Genomic DNA, 24,734 nt, shown 5'->3' on the forward strand with positions numbered 1-24,734 from the left:
ACAGAATAACAGGCTTTTAATCAATGTCTGACACCTTTGAAATATTGTGCAACAAGCATTAAAAGAGGTGGATGGACTGGGACTCATTAAAAAAAAAAAACAATCAAACACTGACAGCTTCAGATGCAAACACCATCCTTATATTTGTAAACATGAGTGTGTAAACTGATCAAAAAATATATTTTTTATTTATTAGTTTTATTTAATTGTGAATCAACGTAATTAATAAAAGTTATGACAGAGTAAATGTTGTTCAGAATAGAGAAAATTGTTCGTTAAGATGTTTTAAAGAAACATGGCAAACTGACATGTACTGTAAGCAAAAGGTTTACTGAACAGTAGCTTGAGTCTACTTCATCTCTATTTACAATGCAGGAGGCAGAAGGTAGCAGTTTGAATTGGCTTCATGAACTTTTACAGACATGTTGATCAGTTGTCAATGTATAAAGTCATATCAATTATTTGGCTAAAGATTCACCACAAGTTAATAAAACTTAAAGTGGAGGACAAATTTCTTAAAAGATTCCAAGCGAGCACTGGCAAGAAAAGAAGAAAGCAACTTTCAAAGATTTATCTCATTCTTTAAAGAAGCTATTTCTTTGCAACCTCGAGGGAATATTTAATTATAATGTCTTGCTTTGTCCAGTTCAGTGAATGTTAATGTTAAGCAACAACTTTTTTTTTTTGCACCGTTATTGCAGCATCAGCACGAACACTTTGCTCAAGTGCTCATGAATCAGGTTAATCAGGGTGAAACGCGAGTTCAGTCTAGAACACAAGCTTGTTTATTTTAGAGGAAATGTCGCCACCTTCTGGTGACTGTGAAAATAAACTCCAGCGTCTCGAAATATTGAATTTGAATGTCACATACTGCATATATTTAAGCGTTTATACTTTTTATTTTGAATTAGTCTATGTACACAGTTTTATATATGGGTTACAGCGAACTATTAAATGAAATTCAATCAGTATTGTGTTAAATGTCAATTATCAGATGTCCAATATTGCGTATATGGCTGTTTCCTGAGTCATTTCCCTTTGTCTGTGAGTTTACCTGTAGTTTGTTTAGGGTTTTTTTTTTTTTTTTTCGGCGGATAGGCTACAATGTGTGTACTTGCAAGATTAAGACTTTATTGTTTTCATTCCAGGCAATATTAGGAACTTTTTACTACAACTGCATTTTCACTGCAATTAAAATGTAATATTTATTGTTCTCAGTTCAGGTTCAGGGAATATTAGTAAATGTTTATTATTAGTAAATATTTAATATACTGTAACACCTGGTTATTACTTTTTTCTGACTTCTGCCTCATTTTAAAGATGTAATTTTGAAGTAATATTTGTAAATGTTTGTTTGCAAACATTTTGTTTATCTTGTTTAGTGTTTAAGTTCATTAAGCAAATGTTTTAAATTAATTTTGCAAATGTAATGTTTGTCAACTGGAGCACTGTAAAGGGATAGTTCACCCAAAACAGAAAATTAACAGGAGATTATTATAATTAGGTGAACTATCCCTTTAAGCATGTATGTTTAGTCGGTATGAGAAATGTTATAAATGCAGATTGTTATTAAATAAAGGCTATTATGTTTTTTAATGTGTATTTTTAGTGATTTATAGTGAACTCAGTAGGCCTATAAAATGTAATAACTAGTTACATTTTAATTGACAATTTTCAAGTAATACTTTGAGAGAAATTGAGTGAAAGTAAAAAACCCGTGGAACTAGTTACTAAATAATTAGTTGAAGCAGCTTGAATTTTTTTACAGTGCATATTAAACCACTTCAGGCCCTATTAAAGCTCATAATATCACTAAAAAAACACACCTCGTATCTATGCATTGCAAGCATGTTTCTAATAGTTACCATTTCTTAAATGTTTTAGGCATTGTTAACATGTTATGTGTGTTGTTAGAATGATTTAACAACATTTGCTAGATGTCACTAACATACATATTATTACATTTTAGTTTTGTTAGCACACTGCTATCATGTTCCTGATGTTTTTTTTTTAGCTTGTTTTAACTCAATTCTAGCATTGTTTTAGCATGTTGTTAGCGCGCTGCAACATTTAACATGTTGCTTGCATGTTTTAATGTAGCTAGCATAGCCATTTGGACATTAAAGTTATACAATGATACTTTGTAAGTATACAAGAGTTGCTATGTGCACTGAGATTAATTGGTTTGGTCACAGTTCAATCATTTAACTGTAACAAACGGTGGAACTATTTACAGATTTACATATCACTGTATAATGTATCCAACTTGCAACATCCATATCCAGCTATATCCGCCTACATGCAGTACATTCACATAAAGCGAAATATATATTATAGTAGGCTATATAGCAAATCTCAACTGCTTGATTGTTTATATTGATATCGCTAGCTCTAAACAGCTAAATGTAGACAGTCAGGTATATTAGGTATTATAAACATTAACATGATAATTTCTGTAAAGCTGCTTTAAAACAATGTGCTTGTGCTATACTAATTAAATTAACATGACTTGACTACTATAACAATACAAGTACAGTCATTATAGACCTATCCAGGAAAATTCTGTAAATGCAAACATTGTGTACCTTGTGTAAATAAGCTGTTAGCAGATGCAATATTATATTTGATGTTTGCAATATGAAGCTGTCACTAGATTTCTATGACGTAATGGCAGGTTTACATTATGCCAGTTCAAACACTTCTGAAAGAGTTGAGCAATTATCCATCCTGCCAGCTGACAGAAACCACTCCTTCTGCCACACGTCCACATCCTGCTGTTCAGGATATGTTGTATGTTCGTGCTGGGAGCTCAGCTGTGCTTTAGACCTGTGTGTTATTCTATATCATAGCATCGCTAAAATGATCTTCTCAGTAGTTATTTTCATACTTATTTCTGTTGCGGCATCAGAAGGTAAGACAAAATGCTTGCAAATGTTGCTGTTTAACTTAAAAGCAAATGATTTATTTTTCAATTAAAAAACGAACTGTAAGTATAGTGTTTAATATGTAAATGCAATGTTTTGATATGTAAATGTTATGTTTGTGCAATATTCAAATGAAAATCTTTCAGATCATCCAATTATTTATTAGGATTTCAATCAATTCAATCAATTATTCGATTATCAATTATTTATATATTTTCAATATGTATTACATTTTTTCCGAATAGGAATAAATCTGTTACTTGTGAAAACAATTGCATTTATTCAGATAACAAGTATGAGATGGTTTAAATATGGCTAGCTGAGGAACAAGTAGGATTTAACTAGTTAAACTGGTTTACAAATAATAAATATCATATCATATATATATTGGTTGTCTATATAAAACACATGCAGTTTTTTAATACTGTTACATAAACCTCATTCTTGTTTAATTTATGTATGACTGACAAATATGCATCATAATAAGTTAATTAGTTTATGTTAAAACTGTGTATTCTTTATAATTAATTAAAATACACAAATCCTTATAGGCCAACATTTTTTTAGTGTTATAAATATAATACAATTGAGTTTTTACTGTACTTTCTGGTAAGTATTTACATGGGTGTCTGAAATTCTTGATTCTGATTGGTTAATCATAGTATTTTGTGCCATAAAGTGTATTACTGACCATTGTCCAATTTCCAATATACAGTAGGTGTGCTATTCATGTCTTTCATGTATCAGTCAGCCTCTTTCTTCTCACATAATGAAACATAATTTAAACTCAAATCAGTTTATTTGATAAGTAGCTGAGAGGCATAATTTATAGTCAGCCGGTCAACATGGAAAAACAAGCCCCCTTCAGGGTTATACAAGACTATAGCCTTTATGGTGTATACAAGGAATAGTTCACCCAACAATCATTATTCACTCACTCTGTTACTAATGTGTCAGAATTGTTACACACCATGCAAAATATGACTGGAACACTATATTCCAAGTATCCTGAAGCCATATGATAGATCTGTGTGAGAAACAAACCAAAACTTAACATCCAGACACTTTCGTAAACTTGACACACATGGTCAATAAAATGTCGTTATATGTCATTGTATGGAGAATAAAAATTCTCCTTTTGTGTTCCACTGAACAACATGAGGGTGACTAAAAACTACATAATTAAGTGAGCTATTCCTATAACTGATCCTAATCTGGCAAATTGATTAATTTTTTTACACTACACTACAGGTCCTATAACAATCCCAACCACTGTTATGCCAGCTATAGAGACACAGCAGCCCAACAGTTCAACAGTCCAGTCCACAAACCCTCGAGATACTTCTGAGTCACAGACCACAACACAACTAATCATAGCTCAACAAACAACACAAATGGATGTCAAAAACAACACTCAGTCAACCACTTCACAATCCACCTGGCCCAAGACATCTGAACTGACAACGTCTGAACTGAAAATCACCACCGTCAACTCTAGTGAAATGACATTTCCAGCAGAACCAAACAGCACATCCATTAACACAGGTACAAGATTCAACAGATATTAAGACTGAAGACTAAAATTCACCTGCACAGTTTTCATAGCTGTTCTAGATTAGTCTATCGATTATTTTGCCAAGTTCGGGAAATAACAGGGCTTGGGGCAAAAATGCCACCAAAATGAAGAATGCCCCCCAAACTCAAGATAAAGAGTAACAAACAAAAAAGTTAAGGTCTACTACAGTTGTCATGAATAAAGTGAAATGTGAAATAAATGGAAAGTTTCGCCTGCAGCATTACATATAGATTTACACTTTCACTTTGCTATATATATATATGTGTTTACATGCATATATATATATATATATATATATATATATTAAATATATATATATATATATATATATATATATATATATATATATATATATATATATATACAGCGATTTCACAATAAAAAGACTGACCACTGAGGTCTTTGTTTCCAATTTTAATGAGTTCATAACACAATCAATATGCTATTTACATTATGCAATTATGGCCTTTGGCTTTTGTATCGTTAATGTTGCAAAACAAATATTGCCCCTTAATGGAAAAGTTACTTTCTGACCCAAGTTTGTAAACCTCTATGTGGTTGTAAAGATTTATGTGGTTGATTTGTCTCTGTACAGCTCTGGGAGACAGAGAAGAACAAGATTTGGCAGCAAATCCAGGGCTGGTTGCAGTGCTGTGTATTTTCTGCATTGTGGTGGCTGTAGTTGTTGTGGTTGTGATAGTGAAGGCTTTTCGCTCCAGGAGACCTCAGTTTGAGAGGCTTGATGATGTACCTATGGTAAGTCTCAAAATTAAGTAGCATTACTGCATCGTAATCATAATTATGGGCCAAGCACCAAAGTTTTCTGCATTTTCTTCTGGCTGTGAATTTTTGGCAGCCCACAGAATGGTAAAATGTTTGGCACACTAATGGTGAAGATACTATAATATGTTTTAGTTTAGTATAATATGTCAGGGTTATATGTGTGTGTATGTGTGTATATATACATACACTATATAAACACTATCGCTCCAACATTTGGTGTCAATAAGTTTTTGTTTTTGAAAGAAATCTCTCATGCTCACCAAGGCTGCATTTATTTGATCAAATTAAAATTCAGTGAAAACAGTAATACAGTGAAATGTTATTTCAATTTAAATAATTGTTTTCTATTTTAATATATAAAATGTAACTAATTCCTGTGATGGCAAAGCTTAATTTTTAGCATCCATTACTTAAACATCAAAAATGTTTTTGCTGTCACTTTTGACCAATTTAATGCACTCCTGCTGAATAAAAATATTAATTTCTTAAAAAAAAAAAAAAAAAAAAAAAAAAAAAAAAAAAATCCAAACCTTTGGAATATCATTTTGACATTAACAATAGTCAATTATAAATCCATCTGACATTAATTATCTGATTTTTATTTGGAGGAAATACAAAAGTGACTTATTTGTACTTATTTGATTCTTTTTTTCTTTCACCAGGGCAAGGTAAATGAGGAAGCACCGTTTGCCCGCTACCCTCCAAAATAAAGGCCAGTTTCTTATACGTGCTGTCTCAGTGAACCACGTAGCTATGCCTCTGATATTTCGCTTTTTGGTTTTGAAACGAAATGTGCCTTTTTAACCTACAGACTTAATGTGCAATACATAGTGTATTAGTTGTGATTATGATCATGTGCTTCTTTTTTTCCCCTTAAAATACCACAGCCAATGACAAACTTGTAGTCAAATGAAGAAATCTAACTTCTTATGTCCTATATTTTTGTATTGTTCATGCCATATTCTTCTCTTGTAAGCCCTTTTTTGATTAAAACTATCTTTTGAAAAAATCTGCTGAATGAATACATATAATTTGAATGTAAATGTACATAATGAGGATTGCACTGTCAATATTTGTGAGAGACTTTGATGGGAGTGTGACATTTTCAGCCTGTCCTCCAGATGGCGCCAAAATTGTTCACAAGCAGTTGTACTGTATGTATCTTTAACATTATTTGAGAACTGAGAGTTGTTTTTGCTCAAAATAACAAATACTTTTGGCCTTGGACCACCTCAAATGAACTCGACAAATGTATTGTAAATAAATAAAAATTTGTTTTAGGGAAGTTGACAAATAGCCTAAGCATCAATGCATAAAGTTCATTACATATATATATATATATATATATATATATATATGTATGTATATATTTCACCTTTTGTAATTTTATAGATTACTTATGGCCTGAAAACGGAAAGTACATATTCAACTTGGCATCTCATTTGAGCTAGCTGCTGTTTAGGACAGCATGCTCTCATTGTTTACATCAAGATTTCCTAGCATGTGACTGGACCGGCGTCACTGAATTGAGTGTGCAGTTCAGAGTTTGAAGTCTAATACCCTTCACCTCATATATAAGCTGAAGTATGTGAGCACGACTGCAGATCAGACACACCTGTATGACACTCCCCTACCACTGCACAGGAATTCACACGTAAGGCCTGTTCTTCCTTCTTTAAGACTTCTGTTGGCGCATTTACAGTGTTGTATTCCCAGACATTTTCACTGTATATTTAACATATTACTACAAAGCTCAGGGTCTTAGTGAAATATTTCACCTCAATGGCTCAATGACAGTTTCAGTTTATGATACTATTCGAAACTAGTTGTCTAAATAGACTCGAGGGGCCACTTGTAAAACAATTTATATGTCTGGAAGGGTTTATGTACTGTACGACCTTTTTCTCTTTTTTTTTTAGCTCATAATACAACCGATAGTCCTTTGCTTGTGTTCTTTAATTGGTGAACAGTGGTTTAGTCATTTGAATTTGTACTGTATTTAGTAAAACAAGGTACTGTAAATTTAAAAGAATTAAAAATGAAATATATATGAAGTTAAAACTTGTCCTGTTAAGTAATTTAGTAAAAAGTAAAAGTAAAAAAGTAAATCCTACACCAATTAGTAGCCAAAGCAAGGGTGATATTGTAGTATGCTACAGTATTTCTAATGTATAGTGCATTCATGCCACATCAGAATTGCCATAATTATGAGATTCTGACCTGTTTTTAGCTATAGATATACTGTATATAAAATGTAGCTAAGTGGTCATCTTGAAATATTTCTGTTTAATAATTTCTATAATTGACTATTGTTAATGTCTAAATAATGTAAGACTAAACTGAAAATAAATAAAATAAATATAATACACAATAAAAAACAAATGGTGTACAATTTTCACTCAGAAATTGCTAGTGAATTTCACAAACATTTACAAAGAAACGGCAAGTAACATTGAATTAAACATGAAATTTTGAAGAAGAAAAGCTGAAATAGTATTTTCTGGTAAAACATGCTCCAATATTTTACAGAGCAGTTTAAGGTAGCTATAGTTTAATATAACTACATAATGTGTACTGTAAAGATGTATTCATTTATTTGCATAACCACTGTTGTTTGCTGTACCGTAGTTTTGTCTAATACTGAAATATTGTCATAGAAACCCATAATTCTGAGTCCGACAATGTTAACCGCTCTGTTCGGGTTGTCATTTAGTAATTAACGCATCAATCACCAGAGTGAATGTATTTTAATGAGGAGGAGATTAAAGACTGAATTATTCGCAACAACAACAAAATAACTCAAATAAAATAATTTGCAGTAAAGTCATGATGTAATAAAACTTCAAAATCACCTGGTGTGTAAACCAATTGTGCTTCGCCAACAGTTTGTCCAACAGAATTATTTCATCGTGAAGAGAATCTGTGGGGGGAAACAGCTTCAGAAACAGCCTAATCACTCAGAATGACTGTATTCAGTCAAATGACTCAGGCAGGAGTGATCTGAAAACAACACAGAAGAGTTTGGCTCATATTACGGTTCGGACACAACATATACACTAGGTTGCATGCAATAAACAGGCACAAAGTGCATGGAAATATGAGTCATAAGCATTTGCCAGTGAGAAAAAGTGTATGTTAATGATCAATCAGCAGCAAAATCAGCATGCGTAGAGCAAAATAACAATCATAATGACACAAGCACTAGGAAGTAATGCACATATGCCATTTGAACTGAATGTACTGTATATATGATGGACATAGAACATGAGTAATCATAAGCTGTTTATCTGTATGTTGTTTCTGATAAGTCATTGAGATTTGGATACATCAAGAGTGCTTTAGACAGATTTGAATGCCTGTGAGCATTAAAAAGCGCCTAAGAGATTTATGCATGAGCCATTTGGTTTTTCTAAAGGTTAGACAGTCCTCGAAATGGATTATGCTGAAATGTCATAATAAAATAACTTAATTTTTAAACCATTTAAAGATCATTTAAGTGCTGTATGCGTGTGCAAAATGTTCTGTGGTGAGGTTGTGTTGTTCTGACCTATGCTGTTTTGGGTGGTTTCTATGGCATTGCTATGGTGTTCTGGGTTTCTAAGTTTTTGCGAATGGGTTGCTAGGGCTGTGCTGGGTTTTTTTCCCTTTAGGCTCCTTCAAGAGGTCACCTTTAAGTCTCAATGATATTCTGCTAGACACGTGTGAGGTTCTTTATTGACTTGTCATCCATCAGTTTTTAATCCATTTTTTTTTCATCCATTGCTCTATGTAATATGACAGGAGGTATATTCATGCTCTTTTAGCATTATGCTGCATCTCCGGCTGTTTGTTTTACATTTATGGCCTTGCATTATTATACACCACTATTACTAATACATAACTTTGGATTCCAAGATGTACGGTATATGTATATTAAATAAATTATGGTGAGACACTATAGGGAAAACAATCATTTTTGAGATTTTGGGCTATTTGGCTTTTCATAATATGTTGTTTCAAACTAGTTGAACGAAAACATCCAAAATAAACTTTAAGTATTGCTTTATCTATTTGCGTCTGTAGATATCTTAAAACATTGTGTTCCCCAAATAAGAATTTTTATTTTTTTTCTTTCTGCAGAAATCAATTCTGGAAAAACTAATTTGTTTTGCTTAACAAAAATTTAGCTAACCTTTCTAATGGTTCTGAAAAAAAAAAAATGCATAGGTTAGATATCATGTGTGCAAAACATACGTCAGTGAGACGTAAATCTGACAGCAGTTAATACACAGATGCTGATTAAAAAGTGTTGATGTATCTTGTAAGACTGCTTTTATTATCAATCAAGCTCTAAAACTATTTCATTGCCCTTTGTTCCAAGACGGAAAGAAAAACCATAAAACAAGATGAGATTTTTGTATTTGAGTGAGGTATTCCCAAGCGCATAATCTACCAGCTCAGATCACCTTCCAGTCTCACAAAGTAAAGATATGATTAATTAAGACATGACTAAAGTAATGTGACATTAGAGAAATTCTAGTTGCTTAGTGTTGATGAATGTACTCATTGATCACTGTTACTCATTTCTCTCTTTCAGTGGCCCCTTGAAATGTTAGTTCAGGACTAGACAGAGATTTACGATTTAATTACAGTGTTTCTTTAATTAAAGTGCTTTATACTGATCTGCCACAGAACTTAGTAAATGTTTTTCTCTGTGCATCCAGCTATGAAGAATCTCATTGCTCAGATCTGAGCTGTGATGAAACAGCAGATATGTTTGTCATTTGCCATATTTCAGCGTCTGTCTCTCTGAGGCGTTCTGCCATTTGAGCGGCTCTCAAAAGCCACCTGTTGTGTTTCAGAATTCAGATCATCTTCAGCCCTTGAAGGGATAGTTCACCCAAAAATAAAAATTACCCCATGATTTCCTCACCCTCAAGTCATTCTAGATGTATATGACTTTCTTCTTTCAGACAAATGCAATCAGAGTTATATTTAAAAATGTCCCGGTTCTTCCAAGCTTTATAACAGCAGTGAATGGTGGTCAGGATGACGTAGGACAAAGTGTAACTCGTTTAACCTAAAGGTGAGAACCATTGTGATCCAACAACTTCTTACGCAGGATGTGTGTTAGTCTGCGTCACTCGTGCATCACAGATTTTTTTTTTTACAGCACTTTCTGATAACACAGGGCTGAATGTAACGAAAGAATCAAGGTTTAATAACTGAGATGATGCAGATTTGAGTTTTTTTTCAAGGAGTAATAAAGCACATAGGTTATAGATTGTAGCCTTATGTAATCTGAGAGAGTTCACCACTACAAATCATAAATGAACTGTGTGCTCAGAATTGAACATTCTGTCATCAGTTACATTATTACTATTGAAACACAACAGGACAAAAAAAGCAAAAACAAAGCAGCACCATAAATGTAGCCTATATACAATTCACTGCCTATTTCTAGCTGAAATGAACACTTTTTATAAAGTATGAATAAATAGAATTCTAGTTGGATAATTAATAACACACACATTCACATTAATATGTGCATACATTACCACATTCTGTGTGCCTAATATGTTTATGGTGAAATTTAAGAAAAAATAGTTTGCATTACTGGGTAGGCCTATTATTGTTGGTCTTTTAATTTAATTCAACATATCTATCTTATTATAACATTAAATGTTTCGCTACTTCGGTTTTACATAGTATGGAAGGTGGACGGGGCCAAAAATCTATAAAGGGAAACTGGAATTTGACAGTGCATATTAACACGGCACTTTTGATTGTGTTTCTTTGTATGTGTGTGTAGACAAGCACATTCTGGCCATGTTAAGGCATCAGTTTTTGCTGCGTTTCTTTGGTACCTGTAAAGATGCACATTTTTATTGCATTGTGTTCGAACGTAATACTTTTTAAAGCAGATTTACCTATAGATTTACCAACATATTCATCCTTATTTCATTTTGACATTTCTTTATTGATATCTACTGTACTGTTCTAAAGTAAATTAATGAATGTAACAGTGTAAATTCTGCATGAAAAAATATGTTGAAATAAATCATGACATGAGACTGACATCACACACAACCTAGCAATGCATTATCCCTCATGAACTAATAAATGCCTACCATTGTACTGTAACAACATTCTTCATGAATAAACATGGCGTCTGATGTTTATATACATATATGTGCTATCATGTACCGTATGCAAATATAGTCTCAAATACAGCAATTTAATTTCATTGTTAACAGAGACAAACAGTGTTGACACGGTCAAATTTCACGTTTTCCATTTATAGACCTCTGGCCCCATCAGCCTTCCATAACCTAGCTCTAATCTGACACTTCACACTTGAATTCACGCTCTGCATCTGTGAACTGTATACCCCGCCGACTTTGAATTGATTGGTCATCTCAATCATTTTGACATTACCAGTGCTATTAGTCCGCTGAGGCAGATCAGCCTAAAAATTAAGTCTTTTATCTTTTTTTTTTCTAAAGAAACAAAATGTATTCCTCTTTAAAATAAACAAGTGTAGATAATCAAGTCTATATAAAAATGCTTGAATGTGCATCATCCGACAAAGACACTCACAAACCTCCTAATGACTTTTTATGTGTTGTATATGTTACAACTGTCGTTCTGTGTTTACAGTGATTTAGTGTCTGTAGTGTGGGTGAGCTGTAAAAGCAGGAACACATTCATACACACGAAATTAACACTTAAAGAAAATCACTATTTTTGGAGGTGTAAAAAAAAGGATCTGTCGATGAATAATCACTGAGGTGAGAAACATCAGCTGTCTGGTGTAGATTTTCACCAAACAGAGAATTGTAGGGGAGCGTAAGACACGTTTTCTTGTGTATTGTTATTATGACAGTATGACTGTACAATTCTGTATTTTCATTAGAGATAATACATCTTTATATGTAGGTTTTATGACAAGAATTTGCGTATTTAACAATCACATACTTGGTATGAACAAATGAGCATTATCAGCTATGGGGTTATTGAGAATATGAGCTGATGATAAAGAAAGAAAATAAAACTGTGACTTAATTAAGAGTTTGATTTATTGCACAGATATTTTACGCAGTCATACTTCTGACTGAGATAATGAATCTATGGTTTGGGTGTATTTTCTTTGTGATGTGATTCATACAGTCTTGATGGAGACTGCTGCTTTGCCAGTGGCATTTCATGAAGATAATTAGTGCAAAAGCCCACAGGGCATGATACACACACACACACACACACACACACACACACACACACACACACAGAGAGAGAGAGAGAAAGAGAGAGAGAGAGAATCAGCATTCAACCATGCTTCTCTACTGGGACAAAACAGGCTAGTAAATAAATAAATGCTTATATAAAAATAAAAATATCAATCCATCCATTCATTTTCCAAACAGCTAGTCATGTACAGGGTACCAGGATCAAAATATATAATTGCATTCATCTGTTCAGAGCTATTTACTTTTGCTGACATATGTTTTTGCCTCACCCAATATGTCAACACTCCCAGATACAAAAACATGTACTCACTTAAATATATATATATATATATATATATATATATATATATATATATATATATATATATTAATTATAAATATTGACTAGTTTATTTTTGTGACAAAGTCATTCTTTTAACAGAAAATATAAGTCAATTTAAATTAATAACACTATTCATAATATTTATAATTTTTTAATTATAATTATAATATTTATCATACTAATAATAAATGATAAATTATACTGCATGACTTTATTTTAATCATAGAAATTATAGAAATTGACATGAAATATAGAAAGAGAAAATAGTTTAATATTTCCTTATTTGTATTTTTTTTCAACTTACTTTTTTCGTGAATGCTTTAATTATATCAGAACATTGTAGTAATGGTTTGTAAAATTTGTACAGTAATGTACTGTATATACACAACCAGTTAAAAGTTTGGAATAATTATGATTTTTAATGTGTTTTGAAAGAAGTCTTATGTTTACCAAGATTGCATTTATCTGATCAAAAATTCCATAAAATCACTAATATTGTGAAAAGCGTATTACAATTTAAAATAACTTGTCTGTTTTATTATATTTTAAAATATAATTGATTCCTGTGATCAAGCTGAATTTTCAGCACCATTACTCCAGTCTTCAGAAATCATTCTAATATGCTGTAATGATTTTTCACATCAATTAAATTCAGACTAAATGAACATAAAAACATTAAAATAATCATAATTGCTCCAAACTTTTTACCAGTGGTGTATATTAAATGGCTTTAGGAGTGCTAATGCAGTATGATCATTGCAAGGGGGAAAAAGGTTATATTTATCAAGTTATCAAGTCGAAATGGTGCTATTGAGAATCTAATGACATGTAAAATGACATCAAAATCTAATGGAACATAAAATTGTGAGACATTTTGCTCCCATTAGCTTTGCAGATTTAGAATGTTTACACATCGAAGCATCTCATGTTCTACATGTTCTTTAAATCATCTCTGTCTGTGGTGTATTTTGGGGCAGATGGGCTGCAGTAGTTGGTTGTATGCATCAACTGAGAGGGGCAGGATGCTGAAGGGAGGCCAAGCAGCTGACACAAGCACTCAATACAAACAGTCATCGATCTGCATTCACTCTACTGTACATATTAGCAATCGGAGCAGGGAGATATCTGATTGGCAGTGAAATAATGAGACTATTCTTCCATCACTGGCAGTGAAAAATCAGTATTGTTAATCAACTGACCCAGAACCATTCATCACAATGGCAATCTTTAGATATTCCAGTGTCTGTTTGAGAGATTCCCTGTAGTTCAGAGACTGAGTCATTGTAGTTATCACAGATTCACAGCTTACATGAAGCAATTAACACACAAAGCCCACAGTTTTTCAGCTGACGTCCTACGGCGTCCTGCTCTTCATATTAGTCACCACTGCGGCTCCTCACTGTTTGTTAGATTCGAGGGAAAAAGCCGATACCAGCTCAACTGGAGCATTAGAGAAGAGACTGCTGGGTCGATTTGAGGACCTGTTTGTACTCTTCACAGACCACTGATCAATGACACCTTGATTCTTGTTAATAGGACTATCCTGATGTCATCTCTGAGAAGCTCTGGGATGTCATGTTGTTTAACTGTGAAAACTGAGCCTCACACCTTACAGTGCCTTATGACTTCATTTATTGGCTCTCTTCTGTTCGATGGCTCTAAGAATTAAGCCCAAAGTATTCTTCAGCTTTGACGTGAATGTGTATGCATACAGCCTTTTAAAGCATCCACCTTAATTTTAACACGAAAAACAAACCAGTGTGTTTATGATTATGATAATAAAGTATTATGATAACATGATATCGAAATACTAACTGGAAGGAAATGTCACCGGAAGCTGATGGTGCATTCAATTCCTCCTGGGAAATTAAATTTCAACATTAGGTGTGTTCAAGTCATTTTGGTCCGAGCAAGATTGCGATGTACCATTTCTACATAAAATCAGCAAGCATTATATGAAAGAGTTGTGTTATCAAAGAATTGTGTTATCAATTTCTTTATTTTTAACTTTTTTTGCAATCTTTAATTTTTTTATTACAAAATAATCTGTTTTACTCTCAAGCACTGTATGTTTGATTGAATAAAAAAGGCACAAGAGAAACTCCATACCAGCTGCTCATTTGCATTTAAAGATACAGGCACGAAAATAGAGTTTTTGCTTCCACTCAAAACGGGCATTTTCAAAATGGTATTTTGGATATTTTGAGCTGAAACTTTACAGACACATTCTGGGGACACCTGAGACTCATATTACATCTTGTAAGAAGGGGCATAACAGGTCCCCTTTAAACTGTAATCGGTGATCTCTGACCCAGTTTGTTTGCTGGCTTCAGTGGCTTCAGTGGTTGCTGTGTTTTACGACAACTGGCAACCCAGGGTGTCAGAATACTATTGGGTAAATTGGCAGCTGGGTGGAATCACACGGACCAAAACAAAAACAGACATTCTGACACGGAATGCACATTTCAAATCAGAATATCTGTATATGGGATTGTTTCTCTGAGAAACAAGTAGTCTATGTGAATTTAGCATGTTTCCTAAATATCTGCAAACATAATAATATTTTAATGCTTTAGTACAGTCCAAAACATTACATACATCGCTGTATTTGTAAAAAAAATGCAGTATATTTTGGGATTTAATGTCAAATTCTATTATATACTCAATGAGGAACATAAATGTATTTTTATTTGTTTGTTTGCTTGTTTTGCAGTTCTCTCATGGATAATTAAAATTATCCTCAAGACGGCTCTGAAGTAATTACACTGTGAGAGCTGTAGACATGGAAAATATGGTATGTGATTTTGTCTTAATGTAGTATTTAAAGTTTGTGTTCTACCAGTATATTATAAAATATACACAATCTATAAAAAGTCAATCAGTGTTTCTAGTAGTAGATAAACGACATAAATTTCCTAGAACAGCTGTATTTTTGCACTTGAATCTATTATTTTGCTTAGCTGACCTGTGGCTATTTTTCTGCTCAGAGACGAAATGACTCTCTTGTCTCCAACATATTGGAGCTTCAACCCAAAACCAGCAATGCCGTTCGACGCAGGTTCTCTGGGCCACTCCTGCTTCCACCTTTGGCCCGCAGACACTCCGCGTTGGATGGCAAGAAGTTAAAGGACCTAGAAGCGCTGTATAAATCAGCCCTGGCTTGCGCGGATGTCCAAAAGGAAACAGAGTGAGTCATCTTACACACCATAACATTCTCTGCCAACTAGATTTAGGTGGCTGATAAAAGTGTGCAAAATCCCAACTATTTGGATCGCAGCTACTCTTCAATAGACTTCTGATCATTAAAGCACATCCTTAGAAATCAAAGACATACTGCTGATGTCATGTGCCAAGTGGTTTCCAAAATGGACACTGAGTGTGCAGTTACTGACACTGTGAGCAAAATGTGAGTCATGTGACTAAATGTTGTTATGTAAAAGCCGACATGGTGTGCACCACAGTAAGTGTGTTTGTCAAATGTCACAGAAAATGTATACAAAGATCTGTTCTGTTATAGGGCATGAAGAGAATTGTAGAGAACAGTATGGACCAATTTATTTATTTTTTTATTTTTTTATTTATTTGGACTGTTACTTCTGATACATTTTCCTCTTTTGTATATAATGAATTGTAATTACTTGTTAGTTAAAATAACCTGGGAAAGCAAACAAAGGAAAAATCATGGAGATTTGAGTAAATGGTGAGAACAACTCCTGGGTGCTTCTACTCTGTTTACTGATCTGATAAAAGGGCACAATGACTCGGAATGAGATCATATGAACACTGAGACAGAAATTCAACATATAGCATCCCACTATGAACACACTAGCATGCTATATTTAACTTTTTGCTAAATGTGCACTGGAACACCTGATAGATTTTGTGCTGCCACAGCACAATAAATAATACATTTCTCACAGCTTATAAAATGATCAAGCTTGTTTTTGGAACATAGCAGCTGGTTTGTTACTGGAAGGTGGTCTACCAGCTCTAACCAGATTTATCAAGATCTGTCAGGTTGATCACGGTCCCACCAGCTGGTAGTCCATTTTCTAAATCAGCTTGAAGCAGTTTATGAGAAATGGCCAGCATGTTCCAGCAAAAACCCATAAAGCACCTACTAGAAGGTTACAACATACAATATAAAAAGGCTACCATATGAGACCCTAATAATTTAATAAAAACACATTATTACTATTCTTCAATACATATTTTTTTAATGTGACCAATTTTGACCAATCATACCTAATCACCATATAAAAACAACAAAGCATTTTTTGCGAAATTTCCTACCCAGTCCTACATCATCCCAGAAGATAAGTATGTGTTGGAGCGCGGGAAAGAAACAGAATTTTCTATTTCAAGGCAATAAAAAATAATGTTTACAGTATGTGCTCAGTTCGAGGGTGTGTGAAGCACCTGGTGATGTAATGCACACTGGGCGTCACTGTAGCGCGCAGCTCTGCTGGATCTTTATATCCGCCTCAGCGCGCTCTCTCTCTCACTTCAGCCTGACACGTTTCGCCTTTTTGTTTGCTGTGAGACGGTCATATGTCTCAGACAGTGTTTGAATTCACTCTGTCTGCTCCACCTGAACGGCGCGGAGAGTGACTGTAACTTTGCCTCTACTGTTGTATTATACTGAGCGTTTCTGGGTTAGCCGTGTAAACTTGAGCGTATCGGTGTCTCCGGTTCAGCACCACTGACCGCTGAACAGCTCTTCTGGCATTGAGGAATTACACGCGTCCGCGAACTTCGACTGTTAAATACTTGGGACAGTTGAACTTGTTCAGTGATGGAGTGCTCGGCTCTGAGCAGGGAAGGCGCTGGTCTGGCCAAACCGCCCAAGCATCTCTGGAGGCAGCCCCGAACCCACATCCGAATCAAGCAGCGGTACCACTCCGACACCGAGCGGTACCTGTGCTGTAACCGAGCCACGGAGAAGCACCGCCCAAGTCTGAAAAAACCACGAATGTCCTGGCCGTCTTCTTTCAATAAACGGTAAATCGCAGATAATGTTCTTTTTAAATGAAATAGAGTAGAACTTCCTCATGTGATAGTTGTCTGTATCTCAGTATCTGTGAGGTTTTCACTGAAACGACCAATTACGCAAATGCTTTTTTTTTTTTTTTTTTTTTTTTTTTTTTATACATCTAGTTCAAAACCTGCTTTAATGAAATATTTGGGGCACATTTGCATTCTGTCCTCTAAACTGAATTTCTAATATCATATTTTTTCTAATATCGTTTTTTTTTTTTTTTTTTTTCAACTAAATAATGGAGGTAGATTTTAATATAGTTAAATTAGACCAGTCTGCCAGTTTAAATAAAATATTGCTCATAGATGTCTGATTGGGGAAAGTTGTCGCAAGCGTTTTGTATTTTATAATATTATAAAATTCACTAGTTGCATTTTGTTATGAGCCAAAACTATGGCTTAGTTATTTTTTATTAATTATTATTAGTTTTTCTTTAATTATAATTATTTGTTATTGTTGTTTAATTATAATTATTATTTGTTGTTTTTGCATACAAAAACATATTTCATGACTGTTTTAAATTTAGCTGAAAATGCATGAAGTATATGCAGAACAAATACAGACACAACTGTGTTTTTTCATATTATTTAACTTTTTTTTTCTAGGTAAAAAAAGGGTTATTCTCCAATCAGTGTTAATAAACAGCAGGTTCTCATTGTGTCAATGTGAAACATGCACCGGCAGAACAGTTAGTTATGAATTATAAACTTTTTCATAACAAAGTAACAGTATAAATGTTCAAGAGTGTCTGTTTCTATACAGAAATTGACTGTACAAAATAAACTCACTCTGAGAAATATTCACTGGAATATGAATAGGCCCTGGTCTTCCCTACACAGCAAAGTAAAATCAGCATGTCATATGCATTCCTTTCACCTGTTATCGTAATGTTTTCTTCAGTCGAATCTTAGACTCTTTTCTCCTCAGTAAATATTGCTGTTAAAAAAACAGCAGTAGCTACACTTCATTTAAACCTCTTGTGATTAAGCAACATTTTCACCAGTAACCCACACAATGCTTTCTTAAAATAAAAGCACAAGTTATGCACAACGTGGCCATGAGATGTTGTATTAAAAATAGCTGATGGTAAATCAGCGTATGGTCCGTGAACGCTGATTGTACGGCTTTTAGTTTTGAATAGCACTGAATCACAGAGAGTCAGAAGTAGGTGTACTTAAGTGACTCATAGATGTGTTTTACTTGTTTATTGAAACTTTTATGATTTTTTCAGGATATTAATACTATCATGCTTTGAGAGTTGTACAACATTTCTTTTCCTTCGCATTACTCTTTCCTGACGGTGTGGAACTGTTTTACATCCCTGTGTGTTTTCCAGAGACTCTGATTCCTCATATCCACTATCAGTCTCTTGTGCTTGTGATAATTCTCTTATTTAATGGAAGTGTTTAGACTGAAGACTCATAATGCATCATGGTCTTTTATGATACTGTTTTGCTGGTTCCAACAAATCTGAAAGCCTTGGTTGCGTTTTAAGTATATCAGACCAGTTATTTTTTTTAGGTATAAAGAACTATTCACACCAAGAAGGATAACTATAATATAAACGATAATTAAATTAGCATCCACACCAATGCACAAAAGCATTCTGTTTATTATAAGTGCATGCTGCCATTTTGTCGTCTGCCTTTTTAAATGCTTGAGCTCTTTAAAGTCAGATGGAAGCTGATTGGTTGTCAGTGTTCATCAGGAAGAATGACAGGCTGGCGAACCAGTGGAATCTGAAACACATACTGTACAAACAGACTATACACATATCAAATGCTTAATAAATCAAGAGAACCATAAATCATGATGACGATTAAAATATTAATTAATAGTCTTTTAATTTATCCTTCTGTATAATCTTTTGTTTGAGTAGGTTGAGTGGGCAAGGTTTATATGAGTTTGTCTTTCTCCATCTGTTCATCAGGGTAAAGGTTCTGTAAACAGTTGTCCATGTTTTTTTTGGCAAGACTTCTTACCAAAAATCAAACAAGAGTGAGTAAAATGAAGCAAGCAAGCAGCAATTATGGGACCAAACACACCAATGCTATATTTTACTGTAAGGATAAATAGATGAGTATGTGAAAAATAGTTTTACTCAAAGGTTTTGAGTAAATTTACATTGTTGTATAGCTTTATAACCGTTGGTCCTTTTTAGTACAAATTTATGTGGTTTTGTGAAAATTTGTCAATGATACATATCATTTTCATGCAAATGCACTGATGAAATAATGACTCATTTCAAGTTGGCAACTTCAAGAGCAACTCCATGAAGGTTTGAAACAGTGTTGAACTGAAAAGGCCCAGTATGTGACTTTTTGATGCTTGTTCTGAATGTGGTCTGAGCCAGACGTTGGAGAAATAACAAAAAAACTGATACATGAAAAAACATTTAAGATTTAACCATACTATTTTGCTAAATATATGCATAAAGTTATTTCAAAATGTTGATGTGTGTGTACTTTGGATAGTAGCAGGTGCATATGTTTAAAAAAAATCATAGTCTAAAATATACAATGTAAAGTTTTTTTTTTTAGCTGATAAGTAAGAAACCTATTGCAGTATTATGCAAAAGTTGTCACTTAGCAAGCCTATTTGCTCTCCGTGATTTCTTTTCCACAGCTAAATTTGCCAAAATAATGTATGTTTGCTTGGTCATGTGATCTCAACATGGCAACCACCATGAAGGGTGAACCACCTTTAAGTAGAATAAAACAGCCTTTTAGGGCCCCTGATGATGAGTTTAATATTGTATATGTGAGTGTACATCACTGTAAACAGTTTTTAAGTTTTTAAAGCTGAATATAATGCATCTCTTAGAATAAGTAGGATCCACATATGCTGAATAAAGTGGCTCCATTTTTAGCGGCTTATGGATTGAATTTTCTCCATCTCTTTCATCAGATGCATAACTTTCTGTAGCACAGATGTGTTGGATTATCTGGGGAAAGCACTGCTGTTCTCTAGACATCTGGACACACAGCAGTCATTTACACATTTAAATGACATTATGCTGGTGTCAGGGTGGCTAATGGCGAGGGTGTGTTTGAAGACTGTTTTTAGTTTGTTTTCACAGGTAGTCTAGCCATCACATCTGATTACAGAGATGTGCATTCTTCTCCAAAACTGCTATAGAGCAATTCAAACCCAAAAGCTAGATACATCTTTTTGGCCAGAAAAAAAGGCAGCATTCCATGTAAGGTTTATGGGAAATTGAATCCCACAATGCATTAGTGGACAAAGTTAGAGAGATGCATTTACTTATATTTAGTTACAAGAATCAATAAAATAAGTTAGTTCCAGTCAAACACTGACTGTTTACGCAATGCATGTATGTGATATGAATTGTTTGCTCATTAGAGTATGTTTTTGTTAGCTTAGCAACATGTTAATGTCAAACTCTTGGAATCAGGAGTCAAGTGTAAGTTCCTATAAATTTAGGATGTTGCCTTATGGCAGAAACAATCTCTCAAAAAAAAAAAAAAAAAAAAAAAACTAAAGATCCTATTGTCACCGGATCTAACTGTTGTGTCCTTCCTGGCCCCAGAAACGAAGGATAGATTTCGAGGCTGCATTTGAAGGAGGCTTCGAATTGGGACGGCCTTCGTCATGCTACTGTGATGCATTCAGTCTTCAAATGCTGCCCTCGAAGGATGCAGCTTCTGATTTGGGACACAGCTATAGACTGAAAGTCTGTCATGAGCACTGAAAGTCAGGAAGAAACTTTATTTTAAAAGTTGTCTCTCCTCTCTGCTTCGGTTAGTTTTTGTTTTATTTTACACATATATTCCTGTCAGCACGGAAAGCTGAAGTGGCATCGGCACAGAACTATATGTGTTTGAACCTGCGTGATGTGCATTCTGTCTTTAATGTCTGCATTCCCAACCCAGCACTGTTAGGTTACTGATCATGTAGTGCCCTATGAAATCTTTTATTTTTTTCCAAATTCCATTCTATTTTTCCAAATTGCATTTTTTTTCTGAATTCTGTTTTTTCCTTGACTTTGTTGTAATGATAAAATTAATTGTTAATTAATCAAAAAGCATGTCTAATTAATTGAAAGTAAAAAACTTACATAATGTAACAACAATTTATGAAAAGTTCAGCAAAAATAAATTATTTAGGGCCCTATGAAATATATAAGGTTTTTTTTCCTCTCAAATTGAATTTTATTTTTACCAAATGCTGTTTTCCATTATTTATTTATATATTTTTTAAATCCCATTTTAATGGTTTAATTTTATCAATCAAAAGCATGTCTTTATTTGTTTGTTTATTTATTTATTTATTTTGCAGTAATAGGGCCATATGATTTTTTTTTATTTTTATTTTTTCAGAAATTATGTGTTGTTGTTTTTTGTTGTTTTTTTCTGGTAATAAAATGAATGCATAAAACATTAATTTAATTAATATTTTAAGCAAATGAATATTAAACACACAATTTCATGTTTTTTGGCAAACAAAGTGCTGCACAACAGAGGAGTGATTATTCCTTAAGCTTTAATAGTAATTTTATTAGTAGTAGTATCACATTAAGACTTACATTCTATTGTACAATAGTAAAGTTTCTGTTTATGATATGATGGTAGTATTTTTTTTTCAAATTTAATGGTAAAATTCTCATTAAGTGAAGTTCATGTCTCATATTAAGACGCAGAGGCTGAAAACACTGTGAGTGTCAAGTGTGTTTGAGTTCGCGTAGTAGATGAAACTACAACACTCATTCACACAGAAAACTAAAGAACAACACAAGTGTCATGTGTGCTCCAAGTCTGCTTTTTGCAGATTTAGTCCAATTCTATTCAAAATATAAGACGTCCATTTTGCTTTAAAGTCCTTTCTAATTTGTGGTCAATGCCATGCTGAGGTTTCACCCTCAGGGCACAATGTGGAATATAGGTCAGAGAAGAAGAAAAAATGATACCTCCTGTTCCGGATCAGACGAGCACATGCTTCATCACGCCACCCCTGGTGAACTGAGTAACTCTTTAAAGCTCGTTCTTCACCTTTTGACTTCAGTAAGAATATAAATGTAGAGTATAGTACATAAAACGAATAAGACAAGCCTAACTGAGAGCTGTTTCTGACCAGAGAGGAACTGAATGTTTTCTGGCCTATTGAAAGAAGGACATTTTGTTCCCTGAACTAAAGATTATCAGCAGGATCCTATTTGTATCATTTATAAAAGTCCATTCGTTTCAAAGTGTAATCTTTAAACATAGTGTTGGAATCACTGGAGATCACTGTCATATGCAGCTTTAAGTTGTTCGAGCTGTGCTTTTTCTGAAAGCTTAGTTTTCTCCGCTCTGTTCAGCTTGCAGTGTAACTGCAGAAATGCACTTATCTGTCAGCGACCGACCATCAGACAGAGGGCCATTTTCTGTCTGGCTGCAAAGACCCATAAGAACCGACCTGAACGTGTTCAATGTGCTTTCACTTCACTTCACTTTTATCTATTTCCAGACTCAAGGTCCATCAGTACAAAAAAAGAAAAAAATAAGTATTTCTCAGACATGCCCCCTGAGGATCTTATTTTTAATGGCACTTGCTAAGACAAGATTAGTTATTTTTTATTATAATTAACATAGATTATTTTTTTTATTAATATGTAAATATTATTTTTGAAAAAAATAAATATTATTTTTAATGAAATGATATTCTAAATAAAAAACTAAAACTGGCAGTAGGTGGCGGTAAATGTCTTAAGTCATTGAATCATTGCATTCATTCATTCATTCATTGGATTTGTTCAAACGGCCGATTTATTATGAAGTAATTCAGGATTTATTATGAAGTAATTCAGGCTGATTCAGTAATGAAGTAAATGGCTTTCTTTATGAATGGGACATTGAGTCATTGGTTCACCCGATTCGTATAAACGTGGATTTGTTCAGAAACTGTGTGTTGCTCTGAGATACACAACAGTTCTTCTGTGGCTTTACTGTAATAGGTAATTCAAGATTCAAGATTCAAGATTCAAGATTCAAGATTTTTTTATTTGTCACATACACAATTATATAGAGCATATATAACCAGCAGTGAAATGTGAGTCAGGTCCGCTCCATGGACAGTGCAATTATTAAAGAATACAACACAGATGAAAATATACATAAATATAGCTATGAAACAATGAAATAAAAGTAAACAATAAAAATATAGGAATAAAATATAAAATATATAAAAGAGATGTATACTGTAGAATTAAATATATAGTGGAAATAATGTGCATGAAAGTAAACTGTAGTCTTAAATATTAAGATACACAGGAATGTACAAGAGGCAAATGTGCAAACAGGTTGACACTTTCAGTATGTCAATGTGAGGTAGTGAATGATGAATGTCTTACTGATAAAGTGAATAATTAAGTGGAGACATGAAGATGTTAAGAGGCTGGTTTTGAGTTTAGGAGCCTGATGGCCTGGGGGAAGAAACTCCTCCTAAGTCTCTCGGTTTTTGACATCAGGCTACGGAAACGCTTACCAGATGGCAGCAAAGTGAAAAGATGGTTACTGGGGTGAATGGAGTCCTTGATTATTTTAACAGCTCTGCATTTGCAGCGTTTGAGGTAGATGTCCTGCAGAGAGGGGAGAGCAGACCCTGAGATGCGCTCAGCTAAGCGCACAACTCTCTGCAGGGCTTTGCAGTCATGACTGGAGCTGTTCCCATACCACACTGATATACACTGAGTCAATACGCTTTCTATGGCCCCTGAATAGAAAGTTTTCAGGATTGCAGGTGAAACCCTGAATTTTCTCAGCTGTCTCAGATGGTACAGTCTTTGCCTGGCTTTATTAACCTGAGTTTGAATGTGTGTAGTCCAAGTCAGGTCCTCGGAGATGTTTACACCAAGGTACTTGAAGCT

At 33.9% G+C, this 24,734-nt stretch overlaps 2 protein-coding genes across 3 annotated transcripts in view; both read left to right on the top strand.

The window, feature by feature from the left end:
* The first annotated feature begins 2,759 nt into the window (after positions 1 to 2,759).
* On the top strand, positions 2,760 to 6,522 carry LOC109075446 (mucin-2-like). Its single transcript, XM_019091355.2, has 4 exons — positions 2,760 to 2,911; positions 4,176 to 4,469; positions 5,096 to 5,256; positions 5,946 to 6,522. The coding sequence occupies exons 1-4, from the start codon at positions 2,860 to 2,862 to the stop codon at positions 5,991 to 5,993; spliced, it is 555 nt and encodes a 184-aa protein (XP_018946900.2). The 5' UTR covers positions 2,760 to 2,859; the 3' UTR covers positions 5,994 to 6,522.
* Positions 6,523 to 6,862: 340 nt separating this feature from the next.
* pde4cb (phosphodiesterase 4C, cAMP-specific b) overlaps positions 6,863 to 24,734 on the top strand; it is a 68,924-nt gene continuing 51,052 nt past the window's right edge. The window contains exons 1-3 of one of the 2 annotated variants that reach the window (XM_042766114.1): positions 6,863 to 6,937; positions 15,545 to 15,625; positions 15,819 to 16,018. In XM_042766114.1, coding sequence (XP_042622048.1) covers positions 15,614 to 15,625; positions 15,819 to 16,018 — 212 coding nt within the window. In that variant the 5' untranslated portion in view covers positions 6,863 to 6,937; positions 15,545 to 15,613. Of the gene's footprint in view, positions 6,938 to 15,544; positions 15,626 to 15,818; positions 16,019 to 17,308; positions 17,833 to 24,734 lie in introns of those variants that run through there. The other variant, XM_042766115.1, reaches the window with a different exon arrangement.

This window comes from Cyprinus carpio, chromosome A11, assembly GCF_018340385.1.
Source record: "Cyprinus carpio isolate SPL01 chromosome A11, ASM1834038v1, whole genome shotgun sequence".
Classification (NCBI taxonomy): domain Eukaryota; kingdom Metazoa; phylum Chordata; class Actinopteri; order Cypriniformes; family Cyprinidae; genus Cyprinus; species Cyprinus carpio.